This window comes from Petaurus breviceps, unplaced genomic scaffold, assembly GCF_028583685.1.
Source record: "Petaurus breviceps papuanus isolate PSGF00001 unplaced genomic scaffold, PetGlider_PUasm1.0 90604, whole genome shotgun sequence".
In the NCBI taxonomy this organism is placed as follows: domain Eukaryota; kingdom Metazoa; phylum Chordata; class Mammalia; order Diprotodontia; family Petauridae; genus Petaurus; species Petaurus breviceps.
The window spans coordinates 482,497-506,486 of record NW_027187285.1 but is presented as its reverse complement, the minus strand read 5'-3'; the positions used below and the strand labels follow the sequence as shown (position 1 = coordinate 506,486).

Sequence of the window (23,990 nt, the reverse complement as noted above, 5' to 3'; positions counted from 1 at the left end):
GGCAAACCAGAGCTAGGGCAGGAACATGACTTTCCAAAATCTTTGGGGTTTTCCCAGACTGTACACAGTGGTATTTATTATTTGTTTTCCTTCTCCTTCTAATTAATTCTACTACCTTCACTGCATCTTTGCTCATTAATAATTTGCCTAATAGGAGATTTGGACCCAGGTACCCTTTAACATAACACAGCTTCTTTAAACACAGAGAGAAAGAGAGACAGACACAGACAGAAAAAGTGAAAAGGAAAAGAGAATAGTATAAACTAAGTATTTAAAACCTGTTATCTTGCACTGGCCCTGGACCTGAGTTCAAAACCAGCCTCAGACACTTTCTGCATGACCCTGGGCAAGTCACTTAACCCAGAATGCCTAATGTTTTTTAAAAGCTATTACTTTGGGAGAAAATGGCGTCCACGGACTATAGTACCTACAGTCAAGCTGCAGCCCAGCAGGGCTACAGTGCTTATGCAGCCCAACCAGCTCAAGGATATGCACAGACTACCCAGGCATATGGGCAACAAAGTTATGGAACCTATGGGCAACCTACTGATGTCAGCTACACACAGGCTCAGACAACTGCAACATATGGGCAGACTGCATATGCAACCTCTTATGGACAGCCTCCAACAGGTTATACTACACCAACTGCACCTCAAGCTTACAGTCAGCCTGTCCAAGGATATGGGACGGGGGCCTATGATACCACCACTGCTACAGTTACCACCACCCAGGCATCCTACGCAGCACAGTCTGCATATGGCACCCAGCCTTCTTACCCCACCTATGGGCAGCAGCCAGCCACCGCCGCACCTGCGAGACCCCAGGATGGTAGCAAGCCTGCTGAGACTAGTCAGCCTCAATCTAGCACAGCAGGCTACAGCCAGCCCAGCCTAGGATACGGACAGAGCAACTACAGTTACCCACAGGTGCCCGGCAGCTACCCCATGCAACCAGTCACTGCACCGCCATCCTATCCTCCAACCAGCTATTCCTCTACCCAGCCGACTAGTTACGATCAGAGCAGTTACTCCCAGCAGAATACCTATGGGCAGCAGAGCAGCTATGGACAGCAGAGTAGCTATGGTCAACAGAGCAGCTATGGGCAGCAGCCCCCCACTAGTTATCCCCCCCAAACCGGATCCTACAGCCAGGCTCCAAGCCAATATAGCCAGCAGAGCAGCAGCTACGGGCAGCAGAGTGCATTCCGACAGGACCATCCCAGTAGCATGGGTGTATATGGGCAGGAGTCTGGAGGCTTTTCCGGACCTGGAGAAAACCGGAGCATGAGTGGCCCTGATAACCGGGGCAGGGGAAGAAGGGGATTTGATCGTGGAGGCATGAGCAGAGGTGGGCGGGGAGGAGGAGGAGGAGGACGCGGTGGAATGGGCAGCGCTGGAGAGCGAGGTGGCTTCAATAAGCCTGGTGGACCTATGGAAGAAGGACCAGACCTTGACTTAGGCTCACCTGTAGATCCAGATGAAGACTCGGAAAACAGTGCAATTTATGTACAGGGATTGAATGAAAATGTGACTATTGACGAGCTGGCAGACTTTTTCAAACAGTGTGGGGTTGTCAAGATGAACAAAAGGACTGGGCAGCCGATGATAAACATTTACTTAGACAAGGAAACCGGAAAACCAAAAGGAGATGCCACAGTATCCTATGAGGACCCGCCTACTGCAAAGGCTGCAGTAGAATGGTTTGATGGAAAAGATTTCCAAGGGAGCAAACTCAAAGTGTCTCTTGCTCGGAAGAAACTTCCACTGAACAGAATGCGAGGTGGCATGCCACCCCGTGAAGGCCGAGGGATGCCTCCTCCTCTCCGAGGAGGTCCTGGCGGGCCAGGTGGTGATCGTGGCAGAGGTGGCCCTGGTGGTATGAGGGGTGGCAGAGGTGACCTCATGGACCGTGGAGGGCCTGGTGGCATGTTCAGAGGAGGCCGAGGTGGAGACAGAGGCGGCTTCCGGGGAGGCCGAGGAATGGATCGAGGCGGCTTTGGTGGTGGAAGAAGAGGAGGACCTGGAGGGCCTCCTGGACCTCTCATGGAACAGATGGGAGGCAGAAGAGGCGGGCGTGGAGGACCTGGAAAAATGGATAAAGGCAATCATCGTCAGGAGCGCAGAGACCGGCCCTACTAGACGCAGAAACCCCGCAGAGCTGCATTTACTACCAGATTTATTTTTTAAACCAGAAAATGTTTTAAATTTATAATTCCATATTTATAATGTTGGCCACAACATTATGATTATTCCTTGTCTGTACTTTAGTATTTTTCACCATTTGTGGAGAAACATTAAAACAAGTTAAATGGTAAAAAATAAATAAATAAATAAATAAATAAATAAATAAATAAATAAATAAAAGCTATTACTTTTAAGCTTACCTACGACTGGGTAAAGTTGTCCTGAAGTTTGGAAAGTAAGGGCTAATCTGGACAGCAGGGGAAGCTTTTAGCTGTCTCTCTCCATCTGCTATTTAGAATTCTTTCATCATTTGATCATTCATTCAACAAACATCTATTAAGCACCTACTTAGTCTCAGGTACTGTATTGGGAATACTCCAAGGAAACAGTGTCTGCCTTCGGAAAGGTTGCATTCTATTGGGGGGGAAATAATGTGTACATAGATAAGTAAATACAAAATAGATGACAAATACGTATGAAGAGAGGGAGGGAACGAACACCTGGGGGAATCAGGAAATCCTCCTGTAGGAGGTAGCAGAAGGAAGTCATTGGTTCTAAGAGGCAAGTGCTATTCTAGAAGGTGAGGAGGGAGTATCCAGACAGCCTACAAAGGCATAGAGATAAGCCATAGACATTACTACTGTGCTTTGAGTGCTATATAGGCATACACTTATGCTATGTGTAGAGCCTTAAAATGTTTGAGTTTGAAGGTTAAGATAGGTATGCCTGCCATTTAGATACACTGCCAACAGGCAAAAAGAAGGGTATGTGGGTAGCTATTATAACCCTTTCCACCTCTTCTCAAAGACTGCTGTCCTCCCATTATAAATATAGTTCTTGGGTAAGGACTTTATGGCACTTGGATGTGAGTTATAAGAACTGGATTCTACTCATAACATTATTTATTTAGATCTAAAAGGAACCTTAAAGACCAACTGTTCTGCATCATTTTCCACATAAAGAAACCCAGGGCTTTGAGAAATTAAGTGACTTGTCCAAGGTCACACAAATAGTGATTTGAACCAGGTCTTCTAATTCCAAAGCCCAGGTTTTTTTCCTGGGTATGGCACACCTTAGTATGAATAAATTTGGTACCGTCTTCTTCCTACCAGTATACTAGGTATAATTGTGTGGTAATTTTTTCATGTGTCTTACATAGACAGAGTAAACAATAAATCACCAGAGAATCCCATAGTAAGAAAAAAGGAGGCAGCCAGAGATCAGGCTAGAGACTATTATCCAGGATCTGCCTTTTCACTCAGCCTACAGACCTCCCAAAATAAAAGGATTATGACCCTCAGAGACAAGTATTTGGATTTCCATCCCTGTTTGGCTTTCAAAGTCCTGCCTAATTTAGCTAGCCTCCTCCAAGCTTTCCAGTCTTCCTATACCTTTCTCCCCACCATGTTCTCATTGATCCAGTGACACTAGCCTCCTGGTTATTCCACAAACAATATATTCTATCTCTTGGCTCTGGGAATTTTCTCTGGCTGTCCCCCCATGCCTGGAATGCTCTCCCTTCTCACCTCTGCTGACTGCCTTCCTTGACTTTCTTTAAGCACCAACTATAATCCCTCCTTTTATAGGAAGCTTTCCCCAAACTCTTTTCATTCTAGTGCTTTCCTTCTGTTAACTACTTCCTATTTACCCTGTATATAGCTTCTTTACATTGGTAATCATTAAATATCATTTTTGTCCCTCAATTAGATCCAAAGCCTGAACTAATCAGTCAGACTGCTTTGCTCTAAAAATTCCCTTTCCTGTGTCAGTACCTTGAAAGACTAGATAAGGTCGATAATTGGTATTCTTCTCATTTATGACAGGATGCCTGCAATCAGAATAGTGGGATTTCTCTTATCTTGGGGACATACTCCATATGGGGGAAAAACTCAGGTATCCTGGGATCCAGCTGACACTACTTTGTCAATTGTCTTGTAAACATATGGAGACCATAAATCTGAGGGACACAGGCATCCTAGGATTGTCCTAAAGCATATAAAAACTTTGTTATTCTTTATCAGACTGCCAGAACTTGCGCTTTGACTCATTGTACATACAAGCTTGCTATATTCAGCTAGCTTTAAGGGAATAAACAATATGAATTTACATATCACCTAGCCTGTTTGCCTCCTGTAACCAGACTTTCAGGTTTACAGTATATATTTGTATGCAGGTTGTCACCCCCTTTAGATGGTGGCCTCCTTGACAGCATTTAATAAATGTTTACTCATTGGTTGTTCCAATTTCCTCTTATATTACTTTGGCTTGGATTTTCAATAGACTTCTACTTTTTTAGTGGTTGTATGGTTCAGCATTTTCTCATCTATCCCTCTTGCTTGGAATGTTCTCCCTTTCCATCTCCACTACAGCCTTTTCTGCCTTCCTTTAAGTACCAACTACAACCCCTCTTAATTCTTGTTCCTTTCCTCTGCTCATTAGCATCTATTTATCCTGCATAAAGCTTCTTTTTATTTGTTTCCCATTGTCTACTGTAAGCTCCTAGAGGGCAGGAACTCTCTTTTGCCTCTTTATATCCCAACCATTTAGCACAATGCCTGGCATATAGTAGGCACCTAATGCTCCAACTTCCACTCACATTGATTTGAGCTGGATTTTCAGTAACCCTCTAGCTTTTGGCTAGATGGTCCAGCATAAGGCCCACACTCATTAAAAACATTGGCATGAAATCAGTTCAGATTTTTGTTGTTTTGGATAGTATCTAAAATTTTATTTGAACAGGAAACTCCCTCTGCTAAGGCAAATCACCACTAGTTTCGTGGTTTAAAGACTCAGAACTTCTGAAGGCACTGACAGGTGACTTGCCCAGGGACACTCAGAGTGTGTCAAAGAGAACTTAGGCTCCAGAATCCAGATTCCAAAACCATCTACCTCCCATACAATGTGACCTTTTTAGCTCTGAATTTTTAGCTTCATCCATGAAAAACAAGATTCTGGGCTAGAGGAAGCTGGCTTTGAGTCTGGCTTCTACCTCTGCACCTCATACCTCCCTTTCCCTAAGGTGCACTTTTATATCAATATACTGTGTCCCCAGTGCTCCCCTTGCAGAGCAAAACTGCTTATGGGGCTATGTGACAGAATGTTCATGCCAGAGATGAAAGAAGATGAAACGAACCTAAATAGAGAATGGTTACAAGACCCCTCTGTTAGTTTGCTCACTGATCTCCAGTGGGAGACAAACCAGATATCAACAACAGCAGCCTAGAGATCAAAACCAGGGGAGAACTCAGCAGAGAACTAATGAGTCAAGGAAGGGGCACAGCTCATATGGACCTTACATCTTATGTGTCTCTGTACCCATAATCCCAATGCTCAGCAGGTCACCTCAGAAATAGGGACCACAAAGGAAATGGGGATTTATGTAAACACCAAGCAACACGCAGTGCTGAAACTCATTTACTTTAGGAGCCAGCTGGAGAGCCTTTATCTGTCAAATCCATATGAAAACACCCAGACATTGTTCTGTGATTTCATACCATGTTAGAGTTGGAAGGAAGGAAGTTGATCTAACCCGTTCCTCATATTGGATTCTCTTTTTTTTAAACCCTTAATAACTTGGCTCCTACTCCCCTCCACATACTCTGTGATCTAGTGACACTGTCTTTCTTGCTGTTCCTGCAACATGAAATGCCATCTCTAACTCCAAGCATTTTTTTTTATTTTTGGAGGGCAATTGGGGTAAGTGACTTGCTCAAGGTCACACTGCTAGTAAGTGGGTCAAATGTCTGAGGCCGGATTTGAACTCAGGTCCTCCTGACTCCAGGGCTGGTGCTCTATTCACTGTGCCACCTAGCCAACCCCCCACTCCAAGCATTTTCACTGTCTTTCCCTCATACCTGGAGTTTTCTGCCTCCTTCAGGTTTCTGCTTAAAGTCCCACCTGCTGAAAGAATTATTTCCTAGTCCTCCATTATCTTAATGCTTTCCTTCTGAGATTACCTCCAATTTATTCTGTGTATACCTTGTTTCAATGTAGCTGTTGCATGTTGTTCCTTGAGAGACTGTCCTTCAGAGCTCCTTGAGAGCAGTAACTATGATTTTTGTTTGTTTTTTAACTTTCCCTTGTATCCCTAGCATTTAGCACAGTATGTAGCACACAGATGGAACTTAATAAATGTGTAATGACTTGAAACAGATGAGAAAACTGAGGTTATATGACCTGTTGACATTCAGACATTTAGAGCTGACAGGGACCTTAAGGGCTATCTTGTCCAATTCCTTCATTTTACAGATGATAAAACAGGCCCAAGGAGGTTTAGTGACTTACCCAAGGTCACACAGGTGGTAGGTGGCAGAGCTGGAATTTAAACTGAGGTCCTCTGACTTGAAATCTAGTGCTTTTTCCCATTATATCACGGGTCAGACACTATCTCCTATAAGAGCAAGAATTTTAACCCAAGTCATCTGACTACCAGTCCACTGTTTTTCTACTCTACCACATTGACTCCTTATTGAATTACAGAAGGAGCCTTGTGAAGGAAGTAAGAATTCTGTTGTTCCTATTAATAATCATTAAACAATGTGGAATAAAGGAATATTAAGCTCCATATAAAGCTAAAAGAAGTGAGAATCCCTGTTCCTTTTCCCAAATCAAACCGACAATGAGGTCAGTAGATCAAGGACCTTGGGTCTAGGGACTCTCTTCCACAAAGCAGATAACGATCTGTCTGTGACTCGAGCCATAGAGGGGTTCAGTGATTTGCCAAGAGTCACAACATAATATCTCAGAGGCAGCATTTTCATTTAGATATTCCTTTTGATTGTTATCAATTGCTGCACCTTAACATAAAACAATTTTTTTCTTTATAATGTTGTCTTTGCATAAATTGTTCTCCGTGTCCTAAGTCTGCTCACTTGATTCTGCATTATTCTATGAAATCATCTCTTATGACAGAATTATATTCTCTTACATTGATATGGCATAATATGGTCCATCACTGATGAATTGAAAGGCACCCCTTTAGATTACAGTTCTTTTCTTGTGCCTTTGTTAATCCTCCCTTTCAAAATCAAGCAAATTACTTTGCTTGGAACTATTCACTCCTGAGTATTCTCCTTTCTCATAACACCCCCTCCCCATCCCTATTTATTTACCTGTTGAGTTTAACATATTTTTGTATTAAACTGTGTATATATTGAACCCAGGTATTCCCGACTCCAGGCCAGAAGTTTACCCACTGTTCCATGCTACCTCTTTATCAGATTGAATCTTCATCAATCAAATATTTATTAAATTATTACTGGGTTTGTTTGAAATTATACATACACTCACACAATGACTCAATAATGTAAGTAAAAAGAAACACAAATGCAAGGAAAAAAATATGAAGTGGATGTTGTGATATTATATACAACATACATGACCTCAAAGAAAAAACATGAAATTCAAGTTAGATAGATTCCAACCTGCTTTGAAGACGAAAGCTCCTAGACCTAAGGAATCATAGGTCCTTGATCTATTGACCTCATTGTTGGTTTAATTTGGGAGAGGGAATATGATTTTCCAATTTTATTCCACATTGTTTAATCATTATTAATAGTAGTATTATTGTTGGTGGAGCTGTGAATCAGTACAGCCACTGTGGAAAGCAGTTTGGATTTACGCAAATAAAGTGACTGCACTATCCATATCCATTTGACTTAGAGATTCTACTCCTAGGTATATACCCCAAGGAGATCATAGATAAGAGGAGAGTTCCCATGTAAAGCAAAATATTTATAGCAGCATTGATTGTAGTAGCAAAGAACTGAAAATACAGTACGTGCTCCGGGACTAGGGAATAGCAAAACAAGCTGTGGTGCATGAATGTAATAGAATATTAGTTTGCTGTTAGAAGCAGTGAATGTGACGGTATACAGAGAAACAAGGAAAGCTCTACATGAACTGATGCAGAATGAGATAAGCAGAGACAAGAAAAAAGACATACACAATGACTCAATGTCAGTTGAAAAAAACACACAAACGAAAAATCCAAAGTGAATGTTACAATATCATATACAACATGCATAACCTCAAAGAAGAGCTATGAGATGATAACACCACAAGTACTCACACTATTCCTTTGCAGAGATAGAAAGTCCACAGGTGTGGAACATTGTATATGTTTTCAGACTTTTCCTGATTTCTCTCTCTCTGTCTTTCTGTCTGTCTGTCTCTGTCTCTCTCTTCTATCTGTCTCTGTGTGTGTGTCTCTCTCTCTCTGTATGTCTCTCTTCTCTCTCTGTGTGTGTCTCTTCTCTCTCTCTCTCTCTCTCTCTCTCTCTCTCTCTCTCTCTCTCTCTCTCTCTCTCTCTCTGTGTGTCTCTCTTCTCTGTCTCTGTCTCTTTCTCTCCTCCTTCTGTCTCTCATACACAGTATTTTGTGGGATAACTCTCTGGAAAGGAGACAGAGAGTTACTAGGAGAAAATTTGATGATGTAAAAACAAAGGCTATTAATAAAAATAATTTTAAAATAGGAGATATAAAACAAACAAAAAAAAGAGGATATTGTCATATGCTCTGTTCTATGCCAGGTTCTATGGATAATAAAGAGACAGGAAAAAAGTTCTGCTCCCTGCCCTTAAGGAGTTTATAAATTCATTGAAGAGGCAAGACTAACACAAAATAATTAGAGAGCAGTATAAGGCACTATATAATTAAGTGCTAAATGTTGGTGTTCAGAGAAGAGGTATATAATAAACTGCAGAGGTTTTATGAAGGAAGCTAGACTTTAGGGCATGTGTAGGAGGTGAATAAACAGAATTACAGGATGGCAGAATAAGAGTTGTAAGAAATCTTAAAGGACATTTTTTTTCAAATCCCATAGTTTGTGGATTGAAGTGGAGTGACTAATCCAAGGTCACATAGGAACTGAGTGACAAAGCTGGGATTTCAAGGAGCAGAAGATCATTGAGCACTTAAATGTCATTTCACGGTAGTGTTTTAGCAAGGCCAATCTGGCACAGGTGTGAAGGATGGCATTGGATGGGGAGGAGACCATTTAAAAGTTATTGCATTACCTCTAAGCAAGAGGCAATGGGAACATAGACTAGAATGGTAGCATTGGGAATGGAAATGTACAAGGGGCAGACATGAGGTGTTTTGAAGGATTGAAAGGACTTGGTGTCTGATTGGATATGTTTCTGTGTGTGCCAGTTGGACTATACTGAGATCAGGGAAAAGAGAGCAGTCAGGCCATGAACCAGGGTTTGAATCTTACCTGTGTAGGCAGGCACTCAGCAGGTGGTTTAGCCTGAGGGTTTTTTAAAGTGTGTCTGTTTATAAAGTAGCTGGAAGCCAAGGATCAGACACCTGTTTTCCATTCCCCACCCCTCATGAATGTTTCTTGTCAGTGACAATCACCATCACTGTCTCTATTCGAGAAAGCTGTACCTGGAGATTGGCAGCTACAGACCTTGGACAAGAGCTGAGAACAGCAGTCTGGGAAGCAATGATGGAAACTACCTGGTCAGCTTCGAATGACTACAATGTTTTATGGTCCCTGGAAACCCTTTCCTAGCTCTATTCAAAGAAAAAAAAAGATGTGGAATGAGAAGAATGGCCCCACTGTGATAATAAAATCTTATAATTGGAAAGAACCTTAGAGGTTATCTAGTCCAGCCTCCCACCCAATGCAATAATCCTTGCTGCGGCATCTCTGATGGATGGCCATCTGGCCTCTACTTGATATCTCCATTGATAAGAAACTCATTGCTTCCCTGGACAACCAATTTCATTGTTGGACAGTTCAAGGGGAAAAAAAAGCTCTTTATTCTGTTGAACCCAAACATTATCCTTGTCCTGTCTCTGTAACTTCCACCTTTTGGTCTGTTTGCTCTCTTTAAGCATCATAGATATAATCTCCTTTTTCATAGAATAACTTCAGATATTTGAAGACTTACCCTGTCTCATTTTTGTCTGTTTAGGTCAAATAGTCTCAACCATTTTTATCATTCCTCATAATGCATGGTTTCCAAACTCCTCACCATCCTAGCTACTTTTCTCTTAATATACTGTGGTAAATCAACAACTCCCTTATTACAATAGAACCAGAAATGAAAAAAGTGCTACTCCAGTTGTGGTATGACTGGCATAGGACATAGTCATTTCTGTTGATCTGGACAATAGACATGTACTATATTCGAATAACCCATATACAGGGACTCTTTGGTATGGCATCGGATGGAAAAGCAATATTAAGCATTTAGTAGATACCAGGCACTGTGCTGAACTCTGGAGATGCAAATACATGCAAGCAAGACAGTCACTGTTTGGGGGTGACAAGGTGGTGCAGTGAATAGAGCACTAGCCCTGGAGTCAGGAGGACCTGAGTTCAAATCCAGTCTCAGACACTTAACACTAGCCATGTGACCCTGGGCAAGTCACTTAACCCCAATTGCCCCCCTGCCTTCCTCTCTCCAAAAAAGAAAAAAAAAGTCATTGCTCTCAAAAAGCTTACATTCTACTGGGGTAAGTAAGCAACAGATCTAGAATAGTGACATAATGGGAAGAGTATTTTGATTTTGTACTTTTCTCAGAGCTAGAGTAGAAAAAAAATGGAGAAAAGGGAGAATAGTGGAAGCTGCTATGCAAGAGTATGGAATAATGAATGTGTCAATACAAAGTGGATAAGGGTTCAGACTATATTTGGTAAATGCTCATCAATTAGACAACCAGGGGCTAAGACTTGGGAATGATGTCTCTTTGGAGAGAGAATCTCTTTCTGAATGGTTAAATTCAATACCAACCAAATTCACTTCTAAGAAATTTATTAATTGAAAACATAGTAAATTTCTGTGTAACGTGGCCAAAAAAATGCTTAATATCTTAAGGATTACGACAATGCATTAGCTAAACGCTATCAGGAACTGCAAAACTAATTGGAAAAGCTCTTCTTTCTGTTATAAAATGAATGCAAATGGTAAGATTATTTTTTTTTATTCACAGGCAGGGTTAATCTATGTTTGATCTGAAATCACAGTAAAGAAGTGGGTTGAATATCAAATGAGAGAACATAGTTTCTGCAAACTCCATGTTTTCAAGAACTAGACTAGTCTGTTTGGTTTCCCCTGCAACAGATAGCATGAGACCTAAATAACATTTTCATCAGATGCCATGTAAACATCCACTTATAGCCAAAACAAAAACAAAAAATATTTCCTGGTATTAGAGTTTAATATCTTGCACAGCCCTCCCTGAACCCAAATTTTCTCATATATAAAACGAGAGTATTGGACTAGATGACCCCTGAGGTCACTCTTAAATTGCAGTGTATAATCCTTTGATCCTGACTATTGTTACAAATGAATAAAACATCTTAATTTGAATTAAAAGAAATGGAAAAAATTCACAGTAAATATGTGTAAAAGTGGTGCAGTTATCAGATAGAACACTGCACCTGAATTCAGGGATACTCTTTCCTGAGTTCAGATCTGGCCTCAGAACCTAACCATCTGACCCTGACCAGGTAACTGATCCCAGTTTGCCTCAGTTTCATTATCTGTAAAATGAGCTGGAGAAGGAAATGGCAAACTACTCCAGTATCTTTGCCAAGAAAACTGCAAATGGGGTCACAAAGAGTCAGACATGACTGAAATGACTAAACAACAGCAACATAATCTATGTAAAATATAAGTATTTTAGGAAATTACATGACTTTTCAGGGCATCCTTATATATTTTTTCCTTTAAAAATATATCATTTCAGGGGTATTTGTATCACCAAGGCAATATTTACAGCACTCATGGCAACTATGTATATGCCAGTGTAGTTCTGAATCAGAAAAATATAACAGACTCTCCATGTAGAAGACAGAAGCAAAACATTTATCAAGACACCAGAAAGCCAAATCCCAGCACCAGAAAACCAAATAGCAACAAAGAAATACCCCTTATCACTGCAGGAATAAACACCATCTCAAAAGCTTTCCCCTGCTCAGGTCTTCCCAAAAGCAAACACTCACAATCCTGTCTCTTTGCCTTCATTCTCTGCCCCCTCCATACTAATTGCTCTGACTCACAGCTTCCTCTCAGGTCTGTTCCACCCTTCAGCAAACTCCTCCCATCACAAACTCCATATGATTACATTCCACTCATTAAAGGGCAAGGAAGATCTTCAAATTCCCATTACCATTACAGTATGACACATTGAAGGCTTATAACTAACTACACAATCACCTTGATTAGTAATAAGAAAGGATTCATTTTAATACTCTTAATGTAAATGTTTTCTAAGAAGACATTGATGATTAGCCATTACTTGCTAAAATAAGAATTATGTCAGCAAGTCAGCAGTCAGGAAGGAAGCAGTACTAAGGAGAACATGAAAGATCATGACAGAGACAAGTTCAGGAGAAGCTTCCAAAGAGAATCGAAGAACATGGTACAAATTCATCTAGCTAGCCGAGAAACATTGCCCTGAAGGAATCATTGCAGAGATCTGTCTTCCCTGTGTGTGCTATGATTGTTTTCCTGCTTAAGGCATTTACCCATATGTATGTTACAAGTGCAAACTGGACTTTCTGCAAGAGGACAAGGTGAAAGGTCTTGAAAAACGCTATTCTACCCTCTGGTTTATTAGAAAAGATAAAATGTCTCTGACAGGGTGGATAGTTAGGCCAAGAAGGAAGTTAGAAAGAGGGCACACAAGAAATTCCATGTCAAGAAGTGGGTAAACATAAGAATATGACATGAGAAAAGGAAGGGAAGGGAAGGAAGGGAAGGGAAGGGAAGGGAAGGGAAGGGAAGGGAAGAGAAGGGGAAAGGGGAAAGGGGAAAGGAAAGGGAGAGAGAGAGAGAGAGAGAGAGAGAGAGAGAGAGAGAGAGAATCTATCAGTGGATTTACAAACCCAATATTCATAATAGTATGGGTGCTTTTAGACATTCTGAGGAAGGAGCCACATTCCATTCTCCCTGGAACACCAAGGAAGAGTCACAGGGTATATAGATCCTAGGACTATCTGCAGGAAGGAATCACCAACCAAGAGAAAGAAAAATTCCTAATCTTTTTATGACATGGACTCATTTTACTGTTTGATAAAACTTTGAACCCCTTCTCAGAATCATGTTTTTAAAGATATAAAATAAGATGTAAGAATTTCAAAGGAAATCAATTATATTGAAGTAGTTATCAAAATGTTTAAAATAAAAAATTAATGGACCCCATATTAAGAACTCCTTTTCAAAAAAAAATGCAAGGGATCTAAGTAAGGATTTTTCATCTGAACTATGTTTATGTGTTTCTGTAGAAATAGTGTAGTGAAAATAGACTTAAAAGACTGTTAAATGTCTATTCTGTCTGCATTTTTTTTTTTCCAAAAAAAGTCCTTCTGGCTATAATCTAGGACAGGTTTGAGGGGAAACACAGCATCACAGCTAGTGATTGTAAATGTAATGAATACATAGTGGATAAAGAGCTAGGCCTGAAGTTAAGAAAACTTATCTTCCTGAGTTTAAATCTGACCTTAGACACTTTATAGCTGTGTGATCCTGGGCAAGTCACTTAACCCTGTTTGCCTCAGTTTCCTCATTCTTCAAATGAGCTGAGAAGGAAATGGCAAACCACTCTAGTATCTTTGCCATGAAAACCCAAAATTGTGTCATAACTGAAACAACTGAACAAAAACAGTATCACAGACTTAGAGTTAAAAGAGATTTTAGAAGCCTTGAGTCCAATCCCGTTGTCTTGAAAATGAGGAAACTGGGGTCCAGAGAGATTAAGTGACTTGCCATTTAGACATATAGAGTGTCTAAAGCAGAATTTGAACTCAGGAGTGTCACATAACCAAATCATTTCTGTGGATTAAGATGCAGAGACAGGAGGGATCTTTTGTATTCCTTTCCTGACATGTTGAATTAATTTAGGAAAGCTTTAGGGTTATTTCATGTGTTTTTCTTAGTAGATAATCATTGACTTGTTAACCAAAGCCTTCAGCACATTAACAGAAATGAATAACTTAGATGAAGATTTCAGGGCCCGTCAGAGGCTGGTGGGGGAGATGATTTTGAAGAGGGGAGCAGATGCTCCCAAATCACACCATGCAAGGTAGCTACAAACTCCCTGAAACACTCCCCAGGTCAGTGTTCCCCATGGAGTTGGGCAGATGCCTGGTGGGAGAAGCAGTAAAAAGGGGAAAAGAAGAGAAGATCAATTATACAGGCAGGCCAGCACCTGAGTCGATAATAAAACCTCATCTCCCTGCAGAAAACATAACGATCAATAGACCACAGGCAAACTTACACAGCAGATAGGCAAGAGAATGAGACAGCCCTCGCCAAACTGAGAGCAAATGTGCAGTCCAGTCACTGCTGACTCTTTGTGCCCTGTGGCAGAGGGAGAACAGAACCATTTCCACTATTTGTCTGAGTAACAGAGGTCCCAAGTGAAGGAGGCAGAGAATGTGGAAAAAAAAACGATCTCTTGTGAAAGCTTTTTTTCATGAGGGGTTGCTTTGACTTACAGTGTGACTTTGTTAACTTGAGGGAATGGGACATGAATGAAGGGCCTTAAATCCAGATTCCAGGCCCCCACTATAATCCGTCTAGGGGTGTATAGTGCACTAAAATTGTCAGGTCTACAACTTCCATCTTCAGCTGCTAGAACAGTACCCCCAAGAGTTAAGGGTAGGTGTATGGCCAAATTTAAGGAAATAATATAGTTCTTTATCAATATGAAAAGAAGACAACTATTTACATTGAATTGATAATTTATGAAATAGGAGCAGGCACCCCCAGTTCTTTGGGAAACCACCAGAAAAGCCCACCAAGGCAGTGGGAAGCAGGGCTGCAATCATACTTTAATAAGGCACAGAGGGTACAGAGTCAAATGACAAAAGTGGCACAGAGGCAGATGGCAAAGGGAGGTGGGTAGCATGCAGAAGGGAAGGAGCAGAGGCAGACACTCTCACTTATGTAACCATGGATTAGAGGGAGAAGCACCAGGCAGCATAGTCCCAGATAAAGATGGAGGAAGGTTCAGAGGGCAGGAGTTTGTTAACCAGAAATTTCAGTGTATTAACAGAAATGAGTAACTTGGGAGATGAAGATTTCAGGGACTGTGGCAGGCTTGTGATCTACTAAAACCTCCAGATTCTCTTTTCAAGGCTATTGCTGTCTAACTATGCCTTCCCAGTCTTATACTTGTAAGGTTGGTGGGATTTTTGTGCCAAAAGTGTAAGACTTTACATTTATAGTTATTGAATTGAATGCTATTAGATTCAATCCAATGCTGTAGTCTGAGATGTGATTTTGATTGCAGCTCTACAATCTAGTATGTCAGCTTCTCTTCCCAGTTTTGTTCCATCTACAAATTTAGTGAATATGCCATCTATGCCTTCATCCAAGGCATTGATAAATGTTTAAGCAGCATAGGACTAAGCACAGATCCCTGGAATATTCTGCTGGAGATGTCCTGCCATGTTGACATCGAGCCATTACAAACTACTCTTTGAATCTGGCCATCCAACCAGTCCTCAATCTGTTTCATTTTATTATCATTTAGTCTACATCTCTCCACTTTCTTAATGAAAATAGATGAAATGTTTTATTGAAAGCTTTGATAAAACTTAGGTAAACTATCTTTACAACATTCTTTTCATTTACTAATTTGGCAATCCTGTACAAAAAAAAGGCAATTAGGTTATGCAGGCTCTTTGAAAACAACCTTTCCCTTTCTAGATGTTTACTAACCATATCTTTGATGAGATGGATAGCTGGTCAGAAAGAGATTACAGGGGAATCTTTGCTGGCAATGGGTACAACTGGCACTGATTGGCAGATGATCTCCAAAAAAAAGAGAAAAGAAGGGGTAAGAAAGAGAGATGCTCTGGAGAGAGGGGGAGAAGAAGAGATAGATAGAAGGGGAAATTTTCCCCCCACATAAAAAAGGCACCCAAGGAAGAGTTGTTATAGTTGAGAGAGAAATGAGGGGGTGGTGGGTGATGCTTGAGCCTCACTCTCATTAGAATTGGCTCAAATGCACACATTCAGATGAGTATAGAAATCTATCCTTCCCAGTAGGGAAATAGGAGAGAAAGGAGGAAAGAGATATGGAGAGGGAAATTGTGATAAAAGATAGAATGGATTAGTGGAACCAGTGGTCAGAATCAAAAATCAAAAAAGTCTTTTGAGGAAGGACTGAATAAAAAGAGAGAAAAAAGGATAAACTAATTGTAACTGTGAATGTGAATGGGATGAGGTCACCCATAAAACAGAAGTGAATAACAGAATGGATTAGAAGCTAAAATCCAATAATACGATGTTAACAAGAGCACACAAAACAGAAAGATTCACAGTTAAAATAAAGGGTGGAGCAAAAGCTATTTTTCTGCAGTTATAGTGAAAAAAGTAGGAGTAGCAATCATGATCTCAAATGGCACAAAAGCAAAAATAGACCTAATTAAAATAATCAGGGGAACTACATTTTGCTAAGAGTTATTATAGAAGTAATATTTTAAATTTTTTAGAGAAAGTTTCACTGATAAAGGCCTCTTTTCTCAAATATATAGAGAACTGAATCAAATTTAAAAAATAAGAACCTTTCCCCAGTTGATGAATTGTCAAGGGATATAGACATGCAGTTTTTAGAAGAAGAAATCAAAGTTGTCTATAGTCATATAACAAAAAATGCTCTAAATTACTATTAATTAGTGAAGTGTAAATTGGAACAACTCTGGGGTTCCACCTCACACCTATCAGAAGTGACAAATACTGGAGGAGATGAGGGGAAATAGATACACTAATAAAATGTTGGTAGAGTTGTGAACTAATCCAACCATTCTGGAGAATAATTGGGAACTATACAAAAAGGGCTATAAAACTGTGCATACACTTTGACCCAGCAATGCCACAACTAGCTATGTACCCCAAAGAGATCAAAGGGAAAGGACTCTAAGTGTATAAAAAATATTTATAACTCCTCTTTTCATGGTGACAGAGTTAGAAATTGAGGGCATGTTCATTAGCTGGGGAGTGGCTGAACAAAGTGTGTCATATGATTGTGATGGAATACTGTTGTGCTATAAGAAATGACAAGGGGATGGTTTCAGGAAAAAGAAAACCGGCAAGATCTATATAAGCTGATACAAATTGAAGTGAGAACTGAGAAATCATTGTGTTCAGTAAGAGCAATGTTGTCATGATGATAAGGTATGAAAGATTTGGCTACTCTGATCAATTAAATGATCCAAGACAATTCTAAAGGACTCATGATGAAAAAATGCTATTTACTTCCAGAAAGAGAGCTTATGAACTCTGAGTGCAAATGGAAGTATGATTTTCTCACCTTTTTTCTGTAATATGGTTAATATGGAAAATGAATATATATATATATAATTGACATCATTTCGCTTTCCTCCTCAGTGGGTGAGAGAGGAGTGGGAAGAAGGAAGAGAATTTGGAACTCAAAATTTAAAAAGAAAAGAATGTTAAAAATAAATAAATCATAAACTGACTTTTTACAAAAAGATTTCCTACTTCTAGTTTTCTTGTGTGATAGAAATTTCTGTACTTTGAAGTCTGACCCACATGACTATCCTATTTTCTTTGTCTCTTTAGAAGCCTTTCCTTTTATGATGCTTCTCACAGGTGGCTTCTCAAGAAACATCCAGAACTGTATGTTTTTTTTTTTCAAATTAAATTGGAAATCAAATACAATTCCAAGGTTAAAACTCTAGGCAGAGTCTGAAATGATATGCAGGTGCCCTTTCAGGAAAGCTGGAGGTATTGATTGGGAAAGGCAGCTCTTGCATTAATATATTTCTGTTGCTCTTGTGACTGGCCACATTCTCCTGTCCTTTAAAGAAATCTGGGTCCTTCTGACTGAGTCCACATCCTTTGCATTATCAAGGATGCATTACATTCTTGGATAAGATTTATCCAATGACTTCAATAATCAGATCAAAAATCTCTAAAAGGAAATCCTTGTAGATAGGATGGGGAAGTGATAGAGGGAGATGGTGTTTAGCCCAAGCTGAAATACGTCCTAGGTGACAAACACATGAACTATCCTCCTTTAATCAGCTCTAGGTCAAATAGGGTGTGAACTAGAAATTTGGGATCCCTATATACATGCTAAGAGTTATTACCATGTTTCTAGAAATATAGCATCATATCCTTATCTCAGAAGACCTCTAGGAGCTCAGAAGGCTCTAGGAAAGCTCAATAGAAGAATACTCCCATTAGAATGAGTGTATGTGAGGAGGTAGGAAAGCTCAATAGAAGAACATGAGTGTATGTGAGGAGGGTTGGGGGAGGGGAATAGAAGAGAGGGAGAGGGTTAAATTTTGAGGACTTCATTTCACAAATGAGTTACCACCAAGTTTATTTATTTTTATTTTGCCTTGTTTTTATTGTTTATCTTTTTATTTTTACATCATAGGTTCTTCTCTGTATAGCACCTTACCTGTGGAATTCAATCCTTCTGTGTAATAAAGAAAAGGAAAAAAAAAGAAAATGATGCAGTGACTTGCACCTGACATTCTACCTCCCATGGTCTCCTTGCTGTGTGCTGAGAGAAGGGAGCTATATTTCATGGTCTGTTCTCTGGGACCAAGACTGATCATCATGATTTCTCCTCATTTGTACTCTTTTTTTGAGTTCTTTTCACTTACATCACTGTAGTCATTATGTAGACTATGCTCCTTTACTTGACACAGGTCACACAACTTTTCCCATGCTCGTCTCAATTCCCAATAGTCATCATTCTTTACTGCCCTATAATAGTCATTAAACATTTTACTCACCCCTCTCACATAATTACCAACTGTTTTCAGATTTTTTTATCAGTTCATAGCTCCACCAACAAGATATTATTGTGCCTATCATTCCTACAGCCCCTTTGACACTGTCCTCTTTGCTAAAATGCTAAATATAAGGTGTAAACTTAGAGTTATTTTACTTTGCCTTTTTCCTATCATTATTGATCCTAAGCATTTTATATGGTCAGTGATTATTTGTAATTCCTCTTCTAAAAACTGTTCTTCTTTAGCAACTTATCTTTGGGAAATAGCTCTTAGTCTTATATAATTGTGTCAATTACCTATACATCTAGGATATCAGAATTCTTTCAATAATATTTGATTCAAAACCAGGCTTCTTTAAATAGAATACACTCCTCATAGAGCTAAAATATGATTTACAGAAGACTTACTTACAGACAGTCTTAGGTTATAAAGAGGCATCATGATATAGTGATTGGACAGTTGGCCTCAAAAGCCCTGAGTTCAAGTTCTGACTTGGACATACACTGAACTTATGTTTGGGCAAGCTACAAATTCTCTGTGCTCTGGGCAGCTCTCTATGACTAAAAGTTACAGAGCTGATATACATTGGTAGAAGCAACTTCCTCCCTGAGAGTTCCCTAATGCAATGAGATCACAAGTCCAGACCATTGGCTTACCATCAATAAATCACAACCACAATCAATAAATAACTTTTGTGAACTCCCTATTCCTGTTGCTGTTCCTTGTATGTGACATCCCATTTTTGTTCTCTCTGCCTTTGCACAGATGATCCACCATGTCTGGAATGCATTCCTTCTTCACCTTCATCTCTTATCCCTACCTGCCTTCGGCTCAGGAGACACATCCTACAAAAGGCCTTTTCCAGTTCCCCCACTTGATAGTTCTCTTTCCCAGTTGAAATGACTTTATATTATTTCCTATATGTTTTAGATTTACTTGGACCTGTATCCCCTCAATAGAAGCAGGGTCTGAGAGGACAGGGACTAACTTTTGCCTTTTTTGGTTTCCCTAGTTCTTAGCAGAATGCTTGACACAGTGCAACATGTGTTTAATAAATGCTTGTTAACGTGACCTAACACGTATTTGTATGTCTAGCACCTTGCACTTAGTAGATAATATTTGTCGAATTGAACTAAGTATTATTGAGCCCTAACTGCATTTAAGAAACAAATAGTTCTTGCTTTACTCAAATTCAACTTTACATAAAGCATTCTGAAAGAAATCTGCATTCCAAAACAATACCTATGTTAACTTTACAGTACTATGCACTCTTGCCCTGTCTCTCACACACACATGCACACACACAGACACAATTCAGTTGAAAACAGGATAGACCACAAAAGCACCACTATCTTCTGTATGGGGGTGGGGATGGGGGCTTAGGTTGAGACCTCCTGGCAAAAGAGGAAACCTTTGCCCTGCTCTGCCCACCCCGCTGTGGATCAGGGCCTGCTTGTCTGCCTTCCATGCATCTGCTCTCAGGTTCCATATGTCACCCATCCTTTCCTATCTGTGGCTGCCCCTCTTGCTCTCCCTTCTCTGTCTCAGCCCTGATGTGTCCTTGAACTGTGTGCCAGCCCCTTCCCTCCGCTAGCACATGGTCCCCTTCCTTCTCCACCTCCCTCCCTCCCTTCTCCACCTCCACAGGCAAATTCACATTACATTAAAATTGCTTTAAGTAGAGGTCTGTGGAAAGGCCCACTTAACACCTACCTAAAATTAGAACTGTCTGTGTTATGTAGTGTAGAAGCAGGGCCATGCTGAAGCCCTTTCTTACCTGAGCTGCTTGGTAAATTTTCAGTGTGTACATTTACACTACAGAAGTTAGCAAGGCTACAAATCAGGGTTTGATCTTTTGTTTTGTTGATTGTCTACACTTAAGAAATTGGTGGAAGAAAAATGTTAATAACACAGATTAAACTTAAAAGTATATTGTGGTACCAGCAGCTAGGTGGCATAGAGCTATCTGCCCTGAGGACCTGAATTCAAACCAGGCAGGCCTCAGACACTTACTACCTATGTGATCCTGGACAAGTCGCTTTACCCAGATTGCCTCAGTTTTTTATGAAGAGTCAATTAAACATTTACAATATATCCCAAGAAAAAAGTATATATAAGGCACAGACCTCACCATGATGAAGATTACATTGTTGGTAGGAAGAAATCCTGAACATATAGAAAAATCATAAACAGTACATGGTAGTATGTGCTATGTGCCCAAAGAGAAGTGCTATAAGACATCAGAGGAGGGACAGATCACTATGGGTTTATCTGATCAGGGAGGACTCTTAACAAAGCAAGGAATGAGCCAGGGTTTGAGATGTGAATGAGATTTCACTAGGCAAAGGGAGAATAGGGAAGATGCTCCTGTTGGCTTCCAGGAGTAGAAGGAAGAAATGGTAAAAATCCAGGACATGGAAAAATACAAGATATGTTGGGACCAAGTAAATAGAGTATATTTGTCAAACAAAATAAATGATTCCTCCCAAGTCAGTCATTAATTCCATATAAGCCTGTCCACCTTTTCAGAGAAAGATTTGACTCCTCTTTGCACTTCCTTCTCTTTTGAAACAGAAGAGAAGGGAAACTTGGGTCACTCTTTAAGTCTCCTTCACCTTTTAACCTCAGCCTTGTCCAGAGCCTCTTTTTTCTTCTTTCTAGATTTCTTTTTTCTTCTCATCTGTAAAATGAGGAGGAAATGATCTCTAAGGGCCTTGAAAGCTCTCCACCCTGTGACTCTATGACTTCATTTTACTAAGGCTTGAATGCCAAGTATCCCTGACTCCAGCCATATTTCTTCTTTCCCACCACATTTTCCACCTTCTTTTTCATCTACTTCACAGATCCTCACAAGTTGAATTCTTCCAACCTTTAACTTTCCCCTATTTTTAAGAGCACTTAATTATTTTAAAAGTATTTTAGCATCAGACCATTCCTGTGACACAGGAATAATCAGACCATTTTACTAACAGGGAAATTAAGGCCCAGAGAGGTTCAATGACTTGATCACAGTCATGCAGCTAGTAAGTCAATATTAGAAGTGAACCCAGGCTTTACTGACTCTAAGTTCAACATTCAATCCACTAAACCACCATGCCTGAATAGAAGCTATTATTAGCTTCTGGGTTAAACAACACACACACACACACACACACACACACACATCCTATCATCATCATTATTATATGTAGACACAGTACAAATATTCACCTGTAATGGAGAAACTTCACACTTTTTCTTCCTGTAGTTTTTCTGAGCGTTGGGAAACCAGTTTATTAATGCATGAGGACCTGATGATAGGTGCCAAAAGAGAAACGCTGTAAGACATCAGAGGAGGGATATATTATTGGTGGAAGAAAATGTTAATAATGCAGATTAAACTTAAAAATATATCATGATACCGGGCAGCTAGGTGGCAGGCATAGAGCTATCTGCCCTGAGGACCTGAATTCAAACCAGGACTCAGACTCTTACTACCTATGTCATCCTGGGCAAGTCACTTAACCCAGATTGCCTCAGTTTTATTATATTAATTATATTATATTATATTATTTATATTATATCATATATCATAGTATAGCATGGTATAATATAATATAGTATATTATAGTATAATATATTATAGCATATTATAGTATAATATATTATACTCTATTACATATCATATCATATTAATAAGGGAACAAGAAATTTCCCAAGCAAATGGGCACATTCTTCCTTCAACATTCAATAAATCAGTCATAAATACCCATGTGGAAAACATGCCAAATCTGAACCAATCACTTTAATTACTTTATCTATCACCCACTGAAATAAAATCTGAACAGCATCAAGACAGAAGATAGGATTTGTTCCAGAGATTAATCAATTATACCTTGTTGCTGTATGAGAATGTTTCAATAGCACAGGAAGCAGTCATTCAAATACAAAAAGTTTTATGTTAAAATCTGTTTACTTATAAAGTTTTTTGGGGGCGGCCAGGTGACTCAGTGAGTAAGAGCACCGGCTCCAATGTTGGGATGACCTGGAGATCGAATCCCGGGCTCAGAAACTCAGCACCACACCCAGAAATAACTGGCCATGTAACCTTGAGCTTTGACTGTAACCCAATTGCTTGAAAAAAAAAAGTTCTTTGGAGGAAGCCTTCACTTCTCAAATTTTGGTTTTATGTTAATTTGCTTTGAATACTATCAATGATCATCATGTCAATTTCTTTTCTTCCATTTCTCACTCCTTCCCTCTCTTCTGTCTACCTGTCAAATCCAACTGATGTTCAAAACCTACTCGAGTCTTTACCTTTCTTGACCGTAGTTGAAAGTGTCAATAATAATAACTGACTTGTGCATGACATTTTAAAGTTTGCAAAGCATTTAACATAAAATGATTTAAATTGAGCTTCCTGACACCCTATGAGGTAAAAACAATTATCCGCATTTTATCGTTGAGAAACATGCTCAGGGAAGTAAGAATGACTTATACAGGTCAAATCGGTAATCATAGCAGAGTAAGGCTTTTAATCCAGGTTTTCTCTGATTGTAAATCTATCACTTTACTTACTATGCCAATCTGCCCCTCTTTGTGAGCATTCCATCCTCTGAATCACGTTTAAAGATGTTTAAAGATACTAACAACAAACTATAAGTGATTATATTGTATTTTTATAATTATTTTCTTTCCATAATTTTCTCACTTTCCAATTATAGAATCAGCAATTTTGCAAGTGGATCAAGAACAAAAAGGGAAAATTTTTTGTCTTTTATTTTTTGGAGGGGGGAAGACAGGGCAGTTGGGGTTAAGTGACTTGCCCAAGGTCATACAGCTAGTAAGTGTTTTAAGTGTCTGAGGCCAGATTTGAACTCAGGTCCTCCTGACTCCAGGGCTAGTGCTAAAAAGGCAAAATTTTAAGGGTGAGGTCAACAAGAGTCACCGAGTCAACAAGAGAAACTATTGTTTTACACTTTGGAAATAGCTTCAGATAAGCAAAATTAATACCATCACAAAAAAGCCTAAAATCTGCACTAGTTTGGGTAGAGACATCAAGGAAGTCTTATAAATCATGAAGAGAAAGAAAG

The 23,990-nt window shown here is 39.7% G+C and overlaps 2 protein-coding genes across 2 annotated transcripts in view; both read left to right on the top strand.

Annotated features, from left to right (window-relative positions):
• The window catches only part of CLSTN2 (calsyntenin 2), a 982,335-nt gene that overhangs the window by 659,818 nt on the left and 298,527 nt on the right, over positions 1-23,990 (top strand). The gene's annotated exons all lie outside the window — the stretch shown is intronic.
• On the top strand, positions 373-2,325 carry LOC138142821 (RNA-binding protein EWS-like). The gene is made up of 2 exons (XM_069063863.1): positions 373-1,779; positions 1,894-2,325. The coding sequence occupies exons 1-2, from the start codon at positions 405-407 to the stop codon at positions 2,136-2,138; spliced, it is 1,620 nt and encodes a 539-aa protein (XP_068919964.1). The 5' UTR covers positions 373-404; the 3' UTR covers positions 2,139-2,325.

Bases quoted from the DNA above. Each gene is read 5' to 3' on its own strand.
- LOC138142821 (XM_069063863.1), top strand. From the start codon at position 405: ATGGCGTCCACGGACTATAGTACCTACAGTCAAGCTGCAGCCCAGCAG. The intron at 1,780-1,893 runs GTGGCATGCCAC...GGGGTGGCAGAG, and splicing joins TCCACTGAACAGAATGCGAG to GTGACCTCATGGACCGTGGA.